We start from the raw sequence: 17,874 nt of genomic DNA, 5'->3' as shown, positions 1-17,874 counted from the left end.
TCCATTCTTTTAGACTTGGATCCAACAAGGTGCTGAAAATATTTCTTAGTGATTTTGACCAAAGTTGACTCAACATATGACACGGTTTCTACAGATTATTTGGGCCATTACCCTTTCATTCCACATCATCACAAAAATCTTTATTGCTATGGTTATATAGGTTTGGGACCACAACAATCCAGGTGAGATTGGCATTATTAAAATCAGTTTCAGCTGTAAATATTAAATATGTAGTTTTTAAATAAACATAACTCAGTGTTCTTCAGTTGTTGCTTAAAACTAGTCCTGTATCAGTATAGTTATTATATAAACATGAGTTTCTCAACCTGTGTGGAACACAAGCACAAGTCAGATTATACTTAAGGGGAACATGATAGATAAATACATGAATAAATAGGAAAAGGCTGACCCTTTAAAGAACTGATGTTTCACAGCAGCCTAACCCAAGTCTCCCTGCTCGGCTGTGTTTTAGTTCCACTTTTCAGCCTCACAAGGCTCCTGCTTTGAGACTTCACTTCTGCCAACACCACTTTCAAGTGTCCCTCTGCTCACATCGGCTCTGAGATGACCGCTAACTTTCATTCCTCACTTGCATCACAGTATCACCCAAATAACTTCATTGCTGCACCCACAACATGACAAACCAACTCAGGGTCCCAGATTAGGACCCGAGTGCAGCCATGCAATGGGTGACACCTCAGCACCACACAAGTTCAGATGGAATGGAACAGTGTGAGGAGTGCCAATTCTGCCACCAGCCCCCAGGTTTTTCTCTGCAGGTTGGAGGGTCTACATGCATGTCAACATCATGCCCAGGACGGAGCAATTACAGGTTAAGGGGCCCTGCTGATAGTACAGGTTTAATTTCAAGAAAATGTGATTTCTCCCCCCCTTCTACCCCCAGGGATTAATAAAGTATATCCAAAAAAAAAAAATCTGCTGCTACAGGAAAAGATGAGCAGATGATAACAACTTGCCTAATGCTCTGTCACAATACATCACCCAGTAATTTCAAGCAAGTGTACAATTCAAAGTAACAATATGAAAAACAAGCTTATTCACAAGACATTACAAGGTAAGAGGAATATAAATGGACTAATTGTGCATGACAGTAGGTGGACAGCTTGACACTTGCAGGATTCAGCCAAGCTGCACCCCAATAATATTCCATTTTTCCAAATCTATGCGCCTCCACCCCAGCCACTAGTCTCGCAATCACAAGGTCACAACACAAACCAGGCCTGAGGAGCAGGATTAAAACAAGCAGGCCCGAGTCTGACCCCAACCACAGTTGTATAATGAGCAAGAATGGTACATGGTGGAAGTTTACTTACACACTGAGCCGAGTGTGCGTTCCATTGGGGTAGTAAAGGTAGCAAGAGGGGAAGTCGGTAACTGCCAGCTGGGAGACTAACGCTTCTTCAGTGTCCTGGACTCTTCGCACAGCAATGTTCTCAAACTGTAGCAGATCTAGGGTGACCTGCAAGAAGAAGTGGTGGTCAGTCATTGCTGTCATGTGTCAAACAGAGTCTCTTCCCTGGCTCAATAATTGCTTTATTTATTTAATCATTCGTGTTTTCAAATATTAGTTTTCATGTTATGTTATGAATACTGTTTTTGGTTTTGTTATTTCATTATATTTAATTATTTTGTGTTATACAGTATTAATATGTGCAGTAGTTTTAGGAGTTTTCATGCATAGTCTCGTTTATGTGGAGCCTAAGAAGGCAGTCCCACCGAATTATATAGATGGGATTCTAGTCGTTTACTAGATTGGATTTTTGGTTCTTCGACTGGCCTGCCTTTGTTAAAAAAAATGCCTTTTTAGACATTTTTTACATTTCCTTTTTTTTGTATTAAAATTTCTAAAATGTCAAATGTCTTTTGTTAGGTTATTTTTAGATCGGAGGTTTTTTTAGTTTTCTCTCCTCCTTTTTGAACATTACTCTATGATTATTAAGGATGTCGTTCAGTTTGGCCTTTTCTCCCTTGAGTTTTTTTTAATGGTTTGAGGAAAGGCCCATCTGGATCACTAGGCCTCAAGCCTGGGACTAGATTTGGGAGGCACTCTGGGACTACTTTTTCAAAGGTTTAGCTCTCATATCGTATTTAGAACATTCTTTGGGCCCTTTTGTGCTTATGTTTTGAATTCTTAACACATTCCTAAACTATTAAAGGAATTTTGCTTTATTTGTCTGTGTCCAAAGATTTCACAGTGTCCTTTTCCTCTCTTTTTGTTGCCATTATTTTGAACACTCTGATTTTAAAATTCCTTGGCTCCATTTTTGGGCCTCTGCAGGTCATATGCCAGCCATAGGTGGTGAGGCCTAGTCTGTGGAGCCAGACACAGGTGAAGTGCTGGACTGGCTCGTGTTTTGCATTTTTATGAAGCAGGAATCACAACACTTGTAGTTAGTGCAGAAAACTAGCATCAGTGTGTAAGCCTGGTGGATGTAACACTCACCTCTCGTCCGATAAATGAGCTGTTTTTCTCAAACACCAAAGCCAAATACTCAACGCTGTTTGTTTCAAAGAAGCTGCCAAGTTCTGCCTGACTGTAGAAACAAGAGAAGCAGGACAACAGGTTTTAATTACCTGTGGAGACCCTTGACAAGTAACGGACATTCTTCACACAAACAACCTCCAGGTCTGAAAGTCTGGCCGCAGTTTACAACACATGGCAAGCAGATGCTCATCCCAGGGTTCCATCCTAGCATTCTTAACATATATAGTTTCTTTCCACCACATGGATCAACCGAAGGAGAATATGTAAGGTACACTAGTATGCATTCAGTTTATAGCTACAGTTGATCCAGTGTGCACAGAGCTAGCAAGTAGCAATAAAGTGGTGCATCACAGCAGAGATGGAGTTCTAGAAGACGTGTCTGCTTAGCATGGTGGTTGACTGGTATTTCAAGAACCCAGCAAGTTCCATTCTGCGAGAAGCATTTTCTTCCTTGATGGAGATACGTGATCCTGACAGATCGAAATATTGACTGTACTTCTCTGGTATGCACGTTATGTTCCACCTCCAGCCCCTTTCAGCATCTGTAGTGTGTGCTCTCATTGTTCGGCCTGTCCCTAACTGTGCTCTAGCGCCACCTGTGTTTAGTACTTGGTAGGTAATGATACTGAACTCTGTCCTGCAACTAAGAAAGAGCGGGCAAACTAAAAATGTCTGTGTCTACTGTAGAGCATTTCATACCAGAATATGAATGCCATAAACCAGTATTCATATTTTTACACTAAACATCTAAAATGGGTTATGTCACCTTCTCAAGATGGTGCTAGAAGAGGCATAACGCATCATTCCTCCCTTTCTGCAGTATGGCACGTGCATCTTTTTTTCACTGATCTCTGATAGTTTCATCTTCTCTGAGGGATCACCTCACGACTGCTGTCTGTCTCCTCTTCTGTTTACTTTATGCACAAGGACAGACAGTCCTGAAATGTGCAGATGACGACTGTCATTGTGAGCCTTTTACAAGATAAGGAGGGCAGTCATTGACCTGTTGTTGAGTTTGTTCAGTGGCATCATCATTCCTTTTTATGGCAAAATATCTCTAATACCAAAGATGTGGCTGTAGATTTTATGTACTTCTCTCCTCCTGCTTTTTCAACGATAATTGAAGGGGATGTGGTGGAGTGTTACAAATATCTGATAACAGGTTAACTTTTAATCTCATCACAGAACAGATTAGTAAGCAGAATTTCTTTAAGTGTTTTTGGAAATGTGTGTGTCTGTTCTTTGGTTTTTAGCCAGAGGAAACCAAATTTAATACTTGTTTTTCCTCTTTAAAAAGTTTTCAAAGAGTTGAAATATTTGCATAATACTGAGAAACCATTTTAGAGTTATAAGATATGTTGTTGCCTTGGCGATATTATCCAGAGCAGCCTGGGAATGTGCAGTGTGTGACATCACCATTAGCAATGGCATAAAAGTCAGTGTGCTCATTTCCAGGTCATCTGAGATAACTTTAGGTGTTGGGTTGGGATTATTTTGTGTGGAGATTCCAGAGGAAGAATTCAGCTTTTGTATTTAAAAACTTTGATTTGTGGGGAGCTTATTAGATTTGACGACAGATCAGTCAGACCTCTTGGTTATATAAAAAATTTGACTGTGTCCTCTCTCCTGGTTCTCTCATTAATTAAATACAAACTGGCCCATTCCCAATCTGTACGGTTCTTTTATTGTAAAGTTTGCAGTTTTGCGTAGGCCCCTTTCCTCACCTAAAGTACCCCATTATAGTTCTTCTGTTTGCTTCAGTTCTGTGCGGAGAGATTCCCTTTCCTGCTGCTCCTGCTTGTCTCATTTGTTTTGGATTGTTTGTTTTTCAGTTCTTCACTTTAGATGTGTAAGTTCTCTGGTTTATGATTTGTTTTTGTTATCTTTAGTTAAAGAGTTTTGTCTTTCAGATTGATTTTTGCTTGTTACTGATTGCCTCATGAAGACTATATTTTGTAAGCCGTTTTGACTAATTTTTTGGATTTAAGTCTTGCTTTGGAGCATTCATTTTTGAACATGGTTTTTATCTAGAGATTCATTGATTTTGTTATTTTGAGCCCAAAGGGTTTGTATGGTTCTTGCAAACAACCCTCTCCTCTCCAACTCAATGAAACACATAAGCTTGGTGTTCTCAATTACCGGCTCCATGAAACTCAAAGTCTTAAAACTAAGCCTCAGGGCTTCATGTGAGATGAAGAAACATTAAGACAGTCTGGCCGTGAACTTCAAAAACAAATTTATGGCCTACACAAACACAAGAACAAAACCAAACATATAACTTCAAAAAGGGACATGGGGAACCACAAAAACCCCTGGCCCAAAAGAACCAAAACAATGTTTCTTGTAATAACAAAATGTATTCAGAAAACCAGCACCTAAACACTAAGTCAAAAGAGCATTCAAAAAAGATGAAAAATAATTACAAAATATTGCTAAAGAAAACAAACCAAAAAACAGAGTCCTAATCAAAAAACAAATTCTTGAAAGAAGATCCAAAACCAGAACAGTTTAAACAAGAATTAACAATAACGCAGAACACAAAGGTAATCTAAAGGTGGCAGCCGAACAACATAAGCAATCAGTAGCAAATGCCTCCGCACAAAAGTAACAGAAGGAATATATCAGTGCTTTAGATTATTTATACCTGTTATGAGTGAACTTGTTATTACATTTTTGTAGAACATTGTCTTTTTTCAATTATGAGGAATCCATATTTGTAGTCAGTTTTGAGATTCAGTTCTAATTTAAAGTTAGGTAAATTATTTTGCGCAGTTTCTGAAACCATTTCCTTTTACAGAACGGAGCCGTTTTTGGAATCCCACTGCTTAGAACGCTGCTTCCAGTTTCCAGGGTTGTGGTCTCTTGAGATTGCAATTTCTGACGTCAATGACCTGGCAAGTTAAAAATTCAGTGGTGATAACCTTTCCCTATCCAAGATTGCAGATAACATGACACTTTGCTACAATATTCTTTCAGAAAGTCTTTTTGATTTTTTTTTTTTTTTATCTTTTCACTCTAAATTTTGACTTCAATTTTTGGCTAAAAATTTGGTTAATTTGTTTGGCTGCCTGTTTATTGGCTTCAGCTTTGTTCTCATACATTGTCTTCTGATTCTTCTCCTTTAAATTTGCTATGGATTTGTCTTTAGGTTAACAGAACCTGATGGCTCTAATTGCACAAATTTGAGGAAAGAAAATGGGGCAAAACTACAAGTCATATCAAAAATGTGAATAAAGAATAAGCAAGGGAGAGAGGGAAAAAATGACAGAATCTGCAAAGAAATGCAAAACACAATAATAAAAAAAAACACAAATAAAAATTAAATTCTCGTTATCTGTGGGGGGATTCTTTTATGAAAAACCCTGTGAATTCTGTAGAGATGGATACTGAAGCATTCATCTTCTGGAGAAAAATGGCATTTGGTTCTGGCGGGACGCTGTCTCTGTGGGAGGACTGGGCAGGGGAGACCAGCAGGCCCTCTTCTGTCATCTCTTGTGGCTCGGTAATGATCCTTCCACGTGTTCACGTACAGAAACCTTGCTACAGCTTTTACTTCCTCTATAGTCAAGTTTGTCAATCTTTTAGGCACTCCAGAACAGGTTGTAAGCAAACGCAGTGGGGCAAATCTGAGGACCCAATTAGTATACATTGCCTACCAATACTGCTAAAGACAGGAACTTAATTAGTGTGAGCTACTGACCTGCACTTACTCTGAATTCCTGCTTCGCGGGGAATAATTGCAAGCCCTAGTACGCATCAAGAATGGGATTCAACGGCTTCGACACACCTCTTGGCGTTGGGTAGAGACACACATTGCTATATTCAGCGAAGTGTTACAACCCTTGACATTTAAGATCATCATGGGGCTGTGAGATAGGCCTCTCAGAGTGCATGGCCATGAATACAACCCCCTAATGTCCACCCCATTCTGCATCTCACTACAACGACCTTATACGCAAATAGACACAGTTATTCCGTGGGTGTCATGAAATGGGTTACACTTTTCTAATAGTGGATAAGCTAATCAGTGCGAGCAGAATCTGTGGCTATTGAGGACTTACTGTAATCCTAAACCTTGAGCCCTTTTTGGCTGTGCAGGCCACAGATCCTGCTTCTTGTGTTTTGGGAGCCAGGCCACCTTCTGCTGGTAAGGCTTCTTAGTGTTTTCAAGCCTGTGTTGGGCATAAACCTTTTGAGTTTGAGACCTCTTTTTGAGTTTTCAGGGCCCTGGATATAACAACACTGAAAACAAGCCCCAGTGACTTACGTGATAAGCTCAAGAGGTGGGCAGGCAGGAGGCCATGACTCTCCATGTGTCTCCAGTAACGTGATGATTTTCTGCCTCAGGCTCTGCACCCGTTTTGCAGCTGTAAAGCAAAAAAAAAAAAAAAAATCAAATGTATTAGAGTCATGACAACCTGATGTCACTTGAGAGGTGACCTCTGACCTAAAGTGAAACACATATGTCTTGTATAAATGTTACACTCTCTGAGCCCCCCCTTGCTACATGTTCTCCCACTCCATTTGCTTCTGCCCTGTGGAAGGCCAATGCAAAGTCCAGTCATGTTTTCAACAATAGCACTCCTCCTGACGCTTTTAGGCGGGGTGTCCATATAATTTATAAACTCCTAATTTATTCCGGATGACCTGCACTTGTTCAAGTGGACCCAGAGGGGTAGGTGTAACAAATCGGAGGCCAAGCAGCACCCTTGTGCCTGCAGTTAATGCAGTTCTGAGCTCACTTCTAACCTCCCATCCTTCTGGTGTTCTGACCTCCCTGCAGTAAGCAAATGTCCTCCTCTCGTGTGCTCACTTAGCCATAGGCTGCCTCGGGGGGATATGCCACAACAGACTGTTGTTCTGTGGAAACTACTGAAAAAACAGGGAAAACCGCAACGTGTCTGAGCCCTTAAAGGGACAAACGTCAAGTAACCCCCTTGTCATGGCTGAGCTGAGGTGATTACCCCGGTTCACATTTATTCTTTGTTCATTTAATACTTTTATTATCTGTCTCATATTATTTGTCATCCTATGCAGTTAATTCTGTTGTCTGTTTTGTTGTCTTTATTGTATTTACTGTATGTAATACTATGAGTTTGATTAATATTGTGGCTGCTTTGTATTATTTTAACACTAATGACACACACCCCTACAGTCCTAAAATAAGTGCTTCAAAGGGGTAGATATAACCAACAATAAACTCTCTGTCCGTGGTTTACAAACATAAAAACTTAAACTTGATTATGACCTCTGAACACACGTGTACCGTGTCCTGGGGGGATTATCAATAGATGGGCTTGCAGGGACAGTGCTTTAATTACAGTAAACATTTCTGCCCACCAGTAAAGTGCCCACCAGGTTGCCATTACCTACATTTATTTGAATTTCCTGAACATCAGGTCATAAGTTTAAGATCAAAATCAATCTCCTAGTCCTTTTAGTAATTGTGTGACATACATTAGCATTTTATATATATATATATATATATATATATATATATATATATATATATATATATATATATATATATATATATATATATATATATATATATGATAGATTTAGATTATTGAAACACTCAGACCCAAGGCCCTGAATAAAAATCAGGTTGATTATAAGGAGCTGTTGATACTTCTTATGCTTTGTAAATAGTTGCACCTAAAGGCTAAATTAGACAATCCTTCCGATTGTCACTGTGCATTTCTATCCCTGTGGCGTTCTTGCATTCTGCATCCTGGGCCTATGAGCCATCGCATTTGTGCACTGCTTAATTGGTCAGTATTCAGGGTTGCTTGTCAATGTGGTTCAACAATTTATCTACTTACTCTTGTTCTGTGTCATTTAATCATCTTTTGTGTTGTGCTTGACAATCAGCAGATGATGCTGCTCTTCTTTTTCTTCCTATTTTGGAGTTCTCAGTCACATAAATGGCCTGTGCAATTTGCCTGACATTAAGCAGATGTCACTGCCATTCTTGTTCTTTCTGCCGTGTCACTTGGTTGTTCTCTCTCTTTGTTGTAATAAACATACAACCACATAAATTTGCAGGGTTTGCCACTCCCTAATTTTTTTTTTTTAAATTTCCAGAACATATCTTATCTGCTCTTTCCACCTAATGTAGAGACTAAGGGGTCAGGACCACCAGAGGATGCAGCCAGAGTGTGACACTGCAGCTTTGGCATTACATTTTTGCCTTTTGATTTCTGTTTTATGATTTTCTTTGTTTTGGATATTCTGGCATAGACCCAGCTTTGTCTATAGAGCCTTGTTTCCATTTTGTGATTGATCAGATTTGGTTGTCTTTGGGTATGCCTCATTGTGCTCTGTTTTAAATCCTTTAGTAAGTAATCTTTAATTAACTTTAAATATAAAGGAGTAATTAATTAAAATGAGACACTACGTTCGGGAGTCATAAGTGAAGAATTGAGTGACTGGTTCATGGGTAATAAGATTAAGTTTAGAGAATCAAATGAAAGAAGTCTGTATAACCGGTTTGTAGCGAATGATTCAGTTTGAGTACTAAATGAATTAAAACCGTGTGCCTCATTCTCAGGTAATGATTCAATTTGTGAATCAAATGAACAAGAATTGTGCACCTCATTTGCAGATTCAGGTTATTAATCAAATGAATGAGAATTGTATGCCTCATTCTTGAATAATTATTCAGTTTGAGGTTCAAATCAATGAGAATCATGGTCCTTGTTCTCTGGTAATCATTTAATTAGAGAGTAAATGAATAAGAATCATACGCCTCATTCACAAGTTCATTTCAAGCCCGATAATTGAGAATTGTGCACCTCATTCTTGGTTTATGATTCAGATCCAGCTTGAGAGAAGCAGTGACTGATTTATGGCTGATGCAGTCGATGTGCTGCAAAAAGTATGCATTAGAGTAAAGTTGAAAGCAAACCAAGCGTGTGACAAGGGAATGGCCTTTAATCTTAATGCTCTTTGTGTGCCTTTTTATGCAATTCCTGCTAACTTTAAAGCTGTCTGGTTGAAGCTGTAATGACAACATGGATGTTGTTCCAAGAATAAGAGAAACCCGACGCTGTCAGATTCACCCAGTGATCCCAGTAAAGCCAGTTGCCGTTCATACCTAATGGCCATTCTAATGGATGCTGTGTCCACTGTGCCTGAGCAGCTTAGGCGAGAAGAAACTGCTGCCATTTTGATGCAGTCAGCAACTTGCAGTTTGGATGTACAAAGGTGAGGAAATGTCTGTGCATTAGTAGCTTCATTACATCATTGAAGTCCCTCTTTATTACATTATGCGATTTCAGGAAATTCATATAATCGGAATGTAATGGAATGAAAAGGCAGTCGGTGCTGCTTTGCATAATGCAATTCTATTGATTGAAAGGTGAAGTAAACTGCATCTGCGCCCCCCAGTTCATTTTTTCACTTGCATAAGCAGAGATGCTGAATGACCAGTGTGCTGTGCTTCTAAGGGCCAGCAGGGGGAGCATGAATTCCAGCACTTACCTTTGACTGGTTCTCCCACAGAGTCAGGCGGTGAATAAGCCGGGAAGAACTGTAAGAGAGAAAAGAAACCATGTGGGGTGTCAGAACACAGCAGGCGCTCAGTAAAAGCCCATCATTCTCCCCCCAGAATTCTAACCATGAGGGGAATTACATAGCAATCACCACAACAAGGGCAAAAAGACATGAAATGGGCAAGGAGAGTGCAAAAGGGAAATATGGCACATCTTGGTGTCATTTAGTCCTTGATAGATTCCCTGTTATATTATAGCCAGGATTTTCCCCTTGGCTTCTGTGCATGTTCCCGTTTATTGCTGTTGTTGATTTTTTTTTTTTTTTAACGTTTTTTAAGTAATTTCTATTAATACTAGTGAATCACGCGGCCCTGCGATCACATTCCTTTCTCCATATTTGTCGTTCCTGCAGTTTCTGTCCTACACTTGATGGTGCTGCTCCTATTCTTCTTCTATTATGGCGTTGTTCACCACATCATCAGCTTCTTATTAGCTTAACAGTCACCAGATGTTACCCTGAATCCATATCACTTCCTTCAATTGCCCATCACTTTGCCATAATAAACCCACAGTCATTGGTCAAGGTTGCCACAACCTGAAATCTTTTGAATTTCCAGCATGTATCAGGTCAAGAACTTTCAGTCACAATCAAGATTAACGCCCCAAAAGTTGCAGGCAGGCCCACCGCCCCCTACCCCGGCCACAGGCATTTCTCTTTCATTGTCATTCTGTATCTTTCACTTGACGATCAGCAACTCCAGCCACAAAATGGTGACAACCATCAAATAAACAGAACACAAAACAGCAACGTCCGAACAATGATAAATAATGGTGTGAATAATTCCAAGAACAAAGTAAGACTGTCTAAAAAAAGAGGATCCAAAGCCGTGAATACCATGACATGGTCTGGGTGATGCAGTGTTTGAATGCCCAGTGCCAACCATTTTACAAAGCAGTGCTGCAAATGACATCAAACCTTATAGTATTACATCTTCAACCCACTTAAACCTTTACAGGGCACTTGGGACTGGCAGCACTGGGTGCAAGGTAGGAAATAACCCTGGGCAGGGTAAGGGCCCACTCACCCGCACACTGGGCCAGTTTGGAGTTGCCAGTTATCTAGCAACCAGTGTGGCTTTGGAGAAAGGGAGGAGGATCTGATGTGTGTTCAGACCAAATTGTGTTTATTTCTTTATTTACTTACTATCTATTTATTTATTTATTTGAAGAGGGTCAATAAAACTGATTTCCCCCAGGGGGCAAATTAAGTTAATTCTATCAGGAATATTAAGGATCCATGTCCAACATTCTGCCATTCAAGCATCAAACCCTGCCCTGGGCAACCACTCCAGCATCTAGCCCCACCCATGTAGTTGCCACTCAACCATCCCAGCATGAGAGGCCCCCTCTCTGTCCACCTCCGATTAGCTTTTCTGTGCTCTTCTTAATTGTTTTTCTCTTAAAGTCAGTAATGGACATTGAGTGATTTATAACACAAAGTTGTTGGGTGTTTTTTATTTTCTCCCCCCAGGGTCCCCTGATAATTTTCAGTTTCAAGCTGCTCATGGATTTATTTAAGGGGTCACACACCTCTGCACCAGACGTATGTAGCAACGAGTTACATTTACTCCATTACATTTACATGAGTAACTTTTTAAAAAAAAACGTACTTCTAAGAGTAGTTTTACTACACCATACTTTTTACTTTTACTGGAGTACATTTGTGAATTCCTCTACATTGGGTAACACTCGAATCGTTACTTTTTTTCCATTAGATGCGCCATATTTTTGCCAGAGAGAAGCTGCCAGTGGATCTACTGCATGACTGTTTCACCAATCAGACGTGGCAACAATAACCACAAGACTCCGTTTCACCAATCAGGCGTAGCCATGCAGTCACATGACCACACACAAACTATGGCAGCATAGCAGCATAAGCTCCTCACAGACAGCAGACAGGGAAAGAAAGAATACATGAAAAATGAGAGCCAACTCCCGCTGAAGCTTAACCATCACTTCACTGAGTGAAGAACAGGCAGGTTTGAACCAAACACACACAGACACAGACAGTCAAGGTAAAGTGAGACTTGTTGGACGTGCACAAGCTGCCTTGTCCTAATGTTATTTTCTATCAGCTGTGCTGTTTGGAGGACGAGTGCATATGCAGTATCATACAGTCAGTGTACAGGAGATCTCGTCACTGTAAGTAGTTTGTACTGTTCACACAGACACGTTACCGACTGTAGGTATCGGCTTCAAAAGCTTTGTTGTGAAAAACTGAGATTTGGAACTTTGTGTTATTTGTGCATCTTTATTTTGTAAAGATGTTTTTTATTTTTACTCATTTTTTATTTTGTTTTTTGGAAATAGCAGAATTTGCACATGATTTTATATTTTTGTCTGTCTTATTACATTTCTAAAAAATAAACCATTTATGTTCAAACAGTTACTCAGTACTTGAGTAGTCTTTTCACCAAATACTTTTTTAATACTCAATTACTTGAGTAATTTTTTGGATGACTATTTTTTACTTCTACTTGATTATTATTATTTTGAAGTAACGCTACTCTTACTTGAGTACAATTTTTGGCTACTCTACCCACCTCTGCTCTGCACCCCCCGGTATTTTGAACCTTTTTCAATGACATAGGACCACATTCCAATTCATGAACCACTGCATGTGTCAGATGTACCTGCCCTGCAGGGGGTGCCAATAACTTGTAAAAATGAAAGTCTAACTTGAAGTGCAGGCTGGTACCTTCAGAGTTGGGTATCCATCCACCTCGAAATTGGCACAAGTGTAGCGGTTGGTGATATCGGCACAGTCGATGGCTGCCAGATTGATTGCAGGTTTCCATTCTGAAAGAAGAAACACAGAGGGTCAGTTGAGATGAGGACATCTTGCGGACAGCTAGGTGAAGGGTGGTCCTGACTAGAGGTCTGTCTGCCCATTCCTTCAGGGTGGTCTCACTAGTGTCTAGAAAGCAGAGGGCATTTGTCATGTCAGGAAAGGAGAAGAAAACACAGTAAAGTCACTGAGGCAGGTGTACCACCTGAGCCACTCTAGGCAATGGCACCTTGTGTACTGTGAGCCTCATATTGAAAGTCATTATACGAGTACTGTAAAAAATGACAGATACAATAAGTGCCCGGTGAATTCAGCCTGAAAGGCGCTATACAGGTGTTTTGTAACAAAGAGGGCTACAGGAATGCCCCTCTGCGGCCAGGCATTTTAAAATTCAAACAAAAGTCCAAGCACAATTTGTATTCAACCTTCACGCCCCCATGTAAGGACAAACGTCACGCCTGAAAACGGTTGCATGAAACTGGCGGCTTTGTCATTTTGCCTTGAGAGGCGCTACATTAGAACTGACCCTACAGCCTCATTATGATGTTTAATCTTCCAAAAGGTTTGGTTTGCAAACACACACACACACACACACAATCACACACACTCATCCAGGCCCTCTAGTGATGATTTGCACTTCTCTTACCTGTGATGATGAAGTGCCTTTCGGTGTCCTTCTGCCTCTGAACCAGACCTTCAAAGAGACCACCACACATGCACCTCCATAGTCAGCAGGGAACGCCAAGCAAGAATGTCAGTAGTTTGTGGATCGGATGGGGGACTTGGGGTGTGTGCAGCCATGCCAGTGATCAGGAGGGAACAGCCTGACCTCCATCATATGCTGCCCCCCCTTGCCAAAATTACCCTCAGGTACAGGGTCACCTACTTAATCAAACCTGTGCCTGAGAGGACAGGCTGGCACACAGATCTGCAAGACCAGAGATGAGACTATGGCGGTGCATCTAAATATAATGACAGGGGCTGGCACCTTCACTCCAATTGCCCGAGCCCTGTGCCTCTCACGTGAACATCCTGTCTGTGGGGGGCACCCTTCAGCTTGCCCTGCACTTGCAGCTTTACAGGCTCATTATTGTCACGTGGGGCCCACTGCTTACCCCTCGGTCTGGCTGGGAATGCAGTGCATACCATGAGTGCACTCAAGTGTGTCTCTGGGGTCAGCCATGCCAGGGCAGCAGCTCACTTACATCTGCGGTGACTTGACCCTGTGCTGTCACCCCGCTGACTGGTATTGTGTGGTGTAAGTCAGACTGTTGTTGTACGAAGTTGTGGACACACGGCAGGAGGAATCCTCTCTATCACACAGCCGCCATCCCATAATACTGGCACTCACAAATGAGGGACCTGCTGATGCAAATCATGAAATGTCAGATGGGTGTGAACCCAGTGTCACCAGCCGTGCGGAGTCCGTGCCTGAAGGGGCCTTGTGCTTTAAGTGAAGCTTTTGGCCAACACCTGAGGGATAGAAATGTCAGAGGCTGTGCCACCCTTACCACCCATGCCTAGCCTGGCATCACCTCACCTTACAGTTTACAGATCTGGGAGTCTGCGAGGAGGGCCAGCAGCTGACCACCATACTGGTGTGATGACAGAGACTCCAATGTGGCCGGACGTGCCCCCCACCCCAGCCTCATGTGAAATGCCTCACGAAGGAGAGGAATGTGTGCCACGGGCAGGAAGAACAGTGGAGAGACGCATGGAGCCACCTGACAGACCAGTGACAGGGCACAGTGATCCGAGGGGGTCTGCGTGGAGCCTGCACTGAGCAGAGCTGGACAAGAAGTGACCTGGGAAACTAAAATAGAAAAAGGGACGAGCGGCCTGCCTGGCGTGACGCTGCACGACGAAAATGAGAAAACCACAGCAGAAACACAAAAGACAACAGCAGCCTGCAGCTCCATGAAATCAGCAAAACGACATCAACGGAAAACTACAATCCAAAATACACAAACGGCCTGCGGCTCCAAAAACTGAAATACAAAAAAACAAACAACGAATGCGAAGCTCCGCAGCACTGGCCAACAGTTCAATGGAGAAACCTCATCAGAAAATGAACGAGTGGCCTGCTGTGCCAAAAAAACAAAACGGGGACGTCTAGACGAGGACCACGGGGGGAAAAAGCCACACGAGGAAACTGAAATTCAAAGCACACAGCGGACCCCAAAACTGCAAGCTACTGGCCTGCCGCTTCACATCAATGAGACACACACGAGGACAATGGAGGAACGGAAATACAAAAGACGCACGAGTGACCGGCAGCTTCATAAACTGAACACCACCACCTACATGGACACTGAGGCAGAGCTGAAATACAAAGACACACAACAGCCTTGTAGCTTAATGAGATGAAGACGCACAAAGCCAGCCCGGCCGCACTCGAGTGTCCAATGGGGTGAAGTTACACAAAATCAAACAAGTGGCCGGCGAGTCCAAGGAGAAACAACAACAAGAAACACACAAGTGGGCTGCAGCTTCACGGGGTAAAAGTACAACAGACGGCTCCATGGACGACAAAACAACAACAAAGTGCAAGTGGCCTGCAGCTCCGTGAAGGACCTGAAATATGAAAAGAAACACACAACTGACCAGCAGGTCCAAAAGAAAATGTCTGCAGTGGCCTAGGGGTCTGTGGGGACATCCAAAGACAGAAGACACGAGGGGCCTGCAGTAACGGCCGGAGCTAAAGCGACAGAAAACCAACAAGGGACTTGCAGCTCCAGCCGCAGGACCCACAACTGACCTAAAAATAAATAAAATCACACACACAGGTGACCTTACAAGAAACCACAAAAGAAAAGACAGAGGTGACCTGCAACTGCATGAAGAAGAAAAAGAGAACAGAACTCCAACATAACTGAACTACAAGGTGAAGTTACACAAAAAACACACAAGTGACCTGCAGCGCCACAAGAACATCACACAGTAGGCCACCAAGAAACACAACTGGGACAGACGGACAGTAAACGTGACTGTCTGCTCAACCAAAAGAAACAGCAACACAGCTATGGAATAGGAGTCAGAGCTGAAACACACAAGTGACCTGCCGCTCCACCAGACCACCACAGCCATGATGGGCACTTGGCCTGCCGGGTGACGTCACACCGAATAAGCAGCTGACCTGCAGCTCAGCAACTGAAACACAAGTGAACTGCACCTCCACACCACCAGCCTACGTGTCCAAGGGGCCTACAGGAAGACAAACCAACAAGCAAGAGGCCTTCAGGGTGAAGTCACACAAAATTAGAAAGCGGTTACAACCCCATGAGGCAAAAACTGGCCTACAAGTCCATTGGAAACAAACAACTAATGAAAAACTGAGCACCAGGGTCAAGCCTTCCAAAAAACTGACCTGCAGCTCCACACCCCAAGAATCAGAGAAGTGGCCCACCAGTCCAAGGAGGAGTGGAAATACAAAACATGAAGAAAACACACCAGTGGCCTCTTCAAGGAAACCACATGACTGGCCGACAGGTCCATGGAGGAAATACAAGAAGAAGGGCAGAAGTGGCCTGGAGCCCACAAAAGAAAAAGCCACAGAAAATCACAAATGAGCAAAACCTGAATGGGCAAAGCAACCAAAAAAAAAAGAAGAAGAAAACACGGACATGTGGGCTGCAGCTCAGAGTGGAAACAAAACCCTCAGCTGCCTTTAAAAAGAACAAACTGGCCAGAGCTGCGTCCTGCCAAGAGGGTCTACAGGACTGGAGCAGCTGGACAAATGGTGGCTTCAGGTTTGTATGGAAAGTAAAACATAACACACACAACTGGCCAGCCACGCCGTACAAAAACCATCACAAGGGGCACGCAGGTCAGAAGGGAAAGGAGAACACAAAACACTTGGAGCTCCAGGACGATCACAGTGGTCTGCAGCATAGAAAGAAATCAAAACTGACTGCTGGGCATATGAGGGAAAACGACACAAAACACACAAGTGGTCTGCAGAGGTAAAAAAAGGAACAAAACACAACTCACTTACGTGTGTGCAAAAAGCAAAGCCCACCACGTGGTCCGAAAGCACAACTGACACAAAGCACACAAAACAGGTTACAACAGGCGGACAAAAATAGCACCAGTGTGAAACTCCACAAAAAAGGGTGACCTGTAATGTGACACAAAACACACAAGTGGTCTGCAGAGTTGGGGGGCACATAACTGACTTGCATCTCATATCTGGGGAAGAAAAGCAAAACACACAAGCTGTGCACAGCTCTGCAAGGTGACGCCACACAAAACATGCAAACAGCTCCACACAAACACAACGAGGACAAAACTGGCTAATAAGGTGGGAAGAAAGGAGAACAACTGGATTATAACAGACGACAAAAGTCACAACTGGTGTGCACCTCACGAACTGGACTCGACTCCATGGGGGGACAGCAAATCCCACCCTCCTCCGACCACAACACGAGTGACCGGCGGCACCACACAAAGTTGTGTGCGCTGCGAGACTGCGGACCACCTGGTCAAGACCTCCAGAAGTGTTGAGACGAGTGCGCGCTGCTCAGCCCGCAACGTGAAGCCGAAGCAGAGCGGCTCAACAAGTGGAAGGCGGCCCGAGAGTCCCGTACAAGTCGGCCAACGGTGGCGGCCTCACGCACCTCTGATGTCCATGGCCAGCTCCTTCCATAACGGGGCGAAGCGCTGGCAGTGGCCGCACCAGGAAGCGTAGAACTCGACGAGCCAGGCGCTCGAGGCGTTGAGGATCAGAGCGCGCACGTTGTCCGCCTGCAGGATGACGATCTGGTCCGTGGGGCCGTAGAGACCAGCGGCGCTGGGTCCGGCGTAGGCGAGGAGCAGCAGCAGCAGCAGCAACGGAGGTACGAGCAGCGGGGTCGCTCCGCGGCAGAGGGACGTGGCACAGCCACCGACGCGACGCGCCATCTTCCAGCCTCTGAGCTCGAAGGAGGAGCCGCCCGGCCGCAAGGTGCTCGGCAAACATGAGCGAGTCCGGCCCCGGAGGGGGAGGGAGAAGGGGCAGCGTCCATGCCAGTCTCAGTATAGCGCCT

General features: G+C 43.2%; 1 protein-coding gene across 1 annotated transcript in view; it reads right to left on the bottom strand.

The window, feature by feature from the left end:
• The window catches only part of qsox1 (quiescin Q6 sulfhydryl oxidase 1), a 77,716-nt gene extending 59,939 nt beyond the window's left edge, over positions 1-17,777 (bottom strand). Inside the window, exons 1-6 of the mRNA XM_039767315.1 lie at positions 17,467-17,777; positions 12,761-12,861; positions 9,992-10,040; positions 6,774-6,873; positions 2,465-2,555; positions 1,335-1,480 (exon numbers count right to left, since the gene is read on the bottom strand). Coding sequence (XP_039623249.1) covers positions 1,335-1,480; positions 2,465-2,555; positions 6,774-6,873; positions 9,992-10,040; positions 12,761-12,861; positions 17,467-17,749 — 770 coding nt within the window. The 5' untranslated portion in view covers positions 17,750-17,777. The remainder of the gene's footprint in view (positions 1-1,334; positions 1,481-2,464; positions 2,556-6,773; positions 6,874-9,991; positions 10,041-12,760; positions 12,862-17,466) is intronic.
• Between the last annotated feature and the right edge of the window lie 97 nt (positions 17,778-17,874).

Source organism: Polypterus senegalus, chromosome 10, assembly GCF_016835505.1.
Source record: "Polypterus senegalus isolate Bchr_013 chromosome 10, ASM1683550v1, whole genome shotgun sequence".
Lineage (NCBI taxonomy): Eukaryota > Metazoa > Chordata > Cladistia > Polypteriformes > Polypteridae > Polypterus > Polypterus senegalus.
Note: the sequence above shows the minus strand (reverse complement) of the source record. Positions and strands in the feature narration are given on the sequence as shown.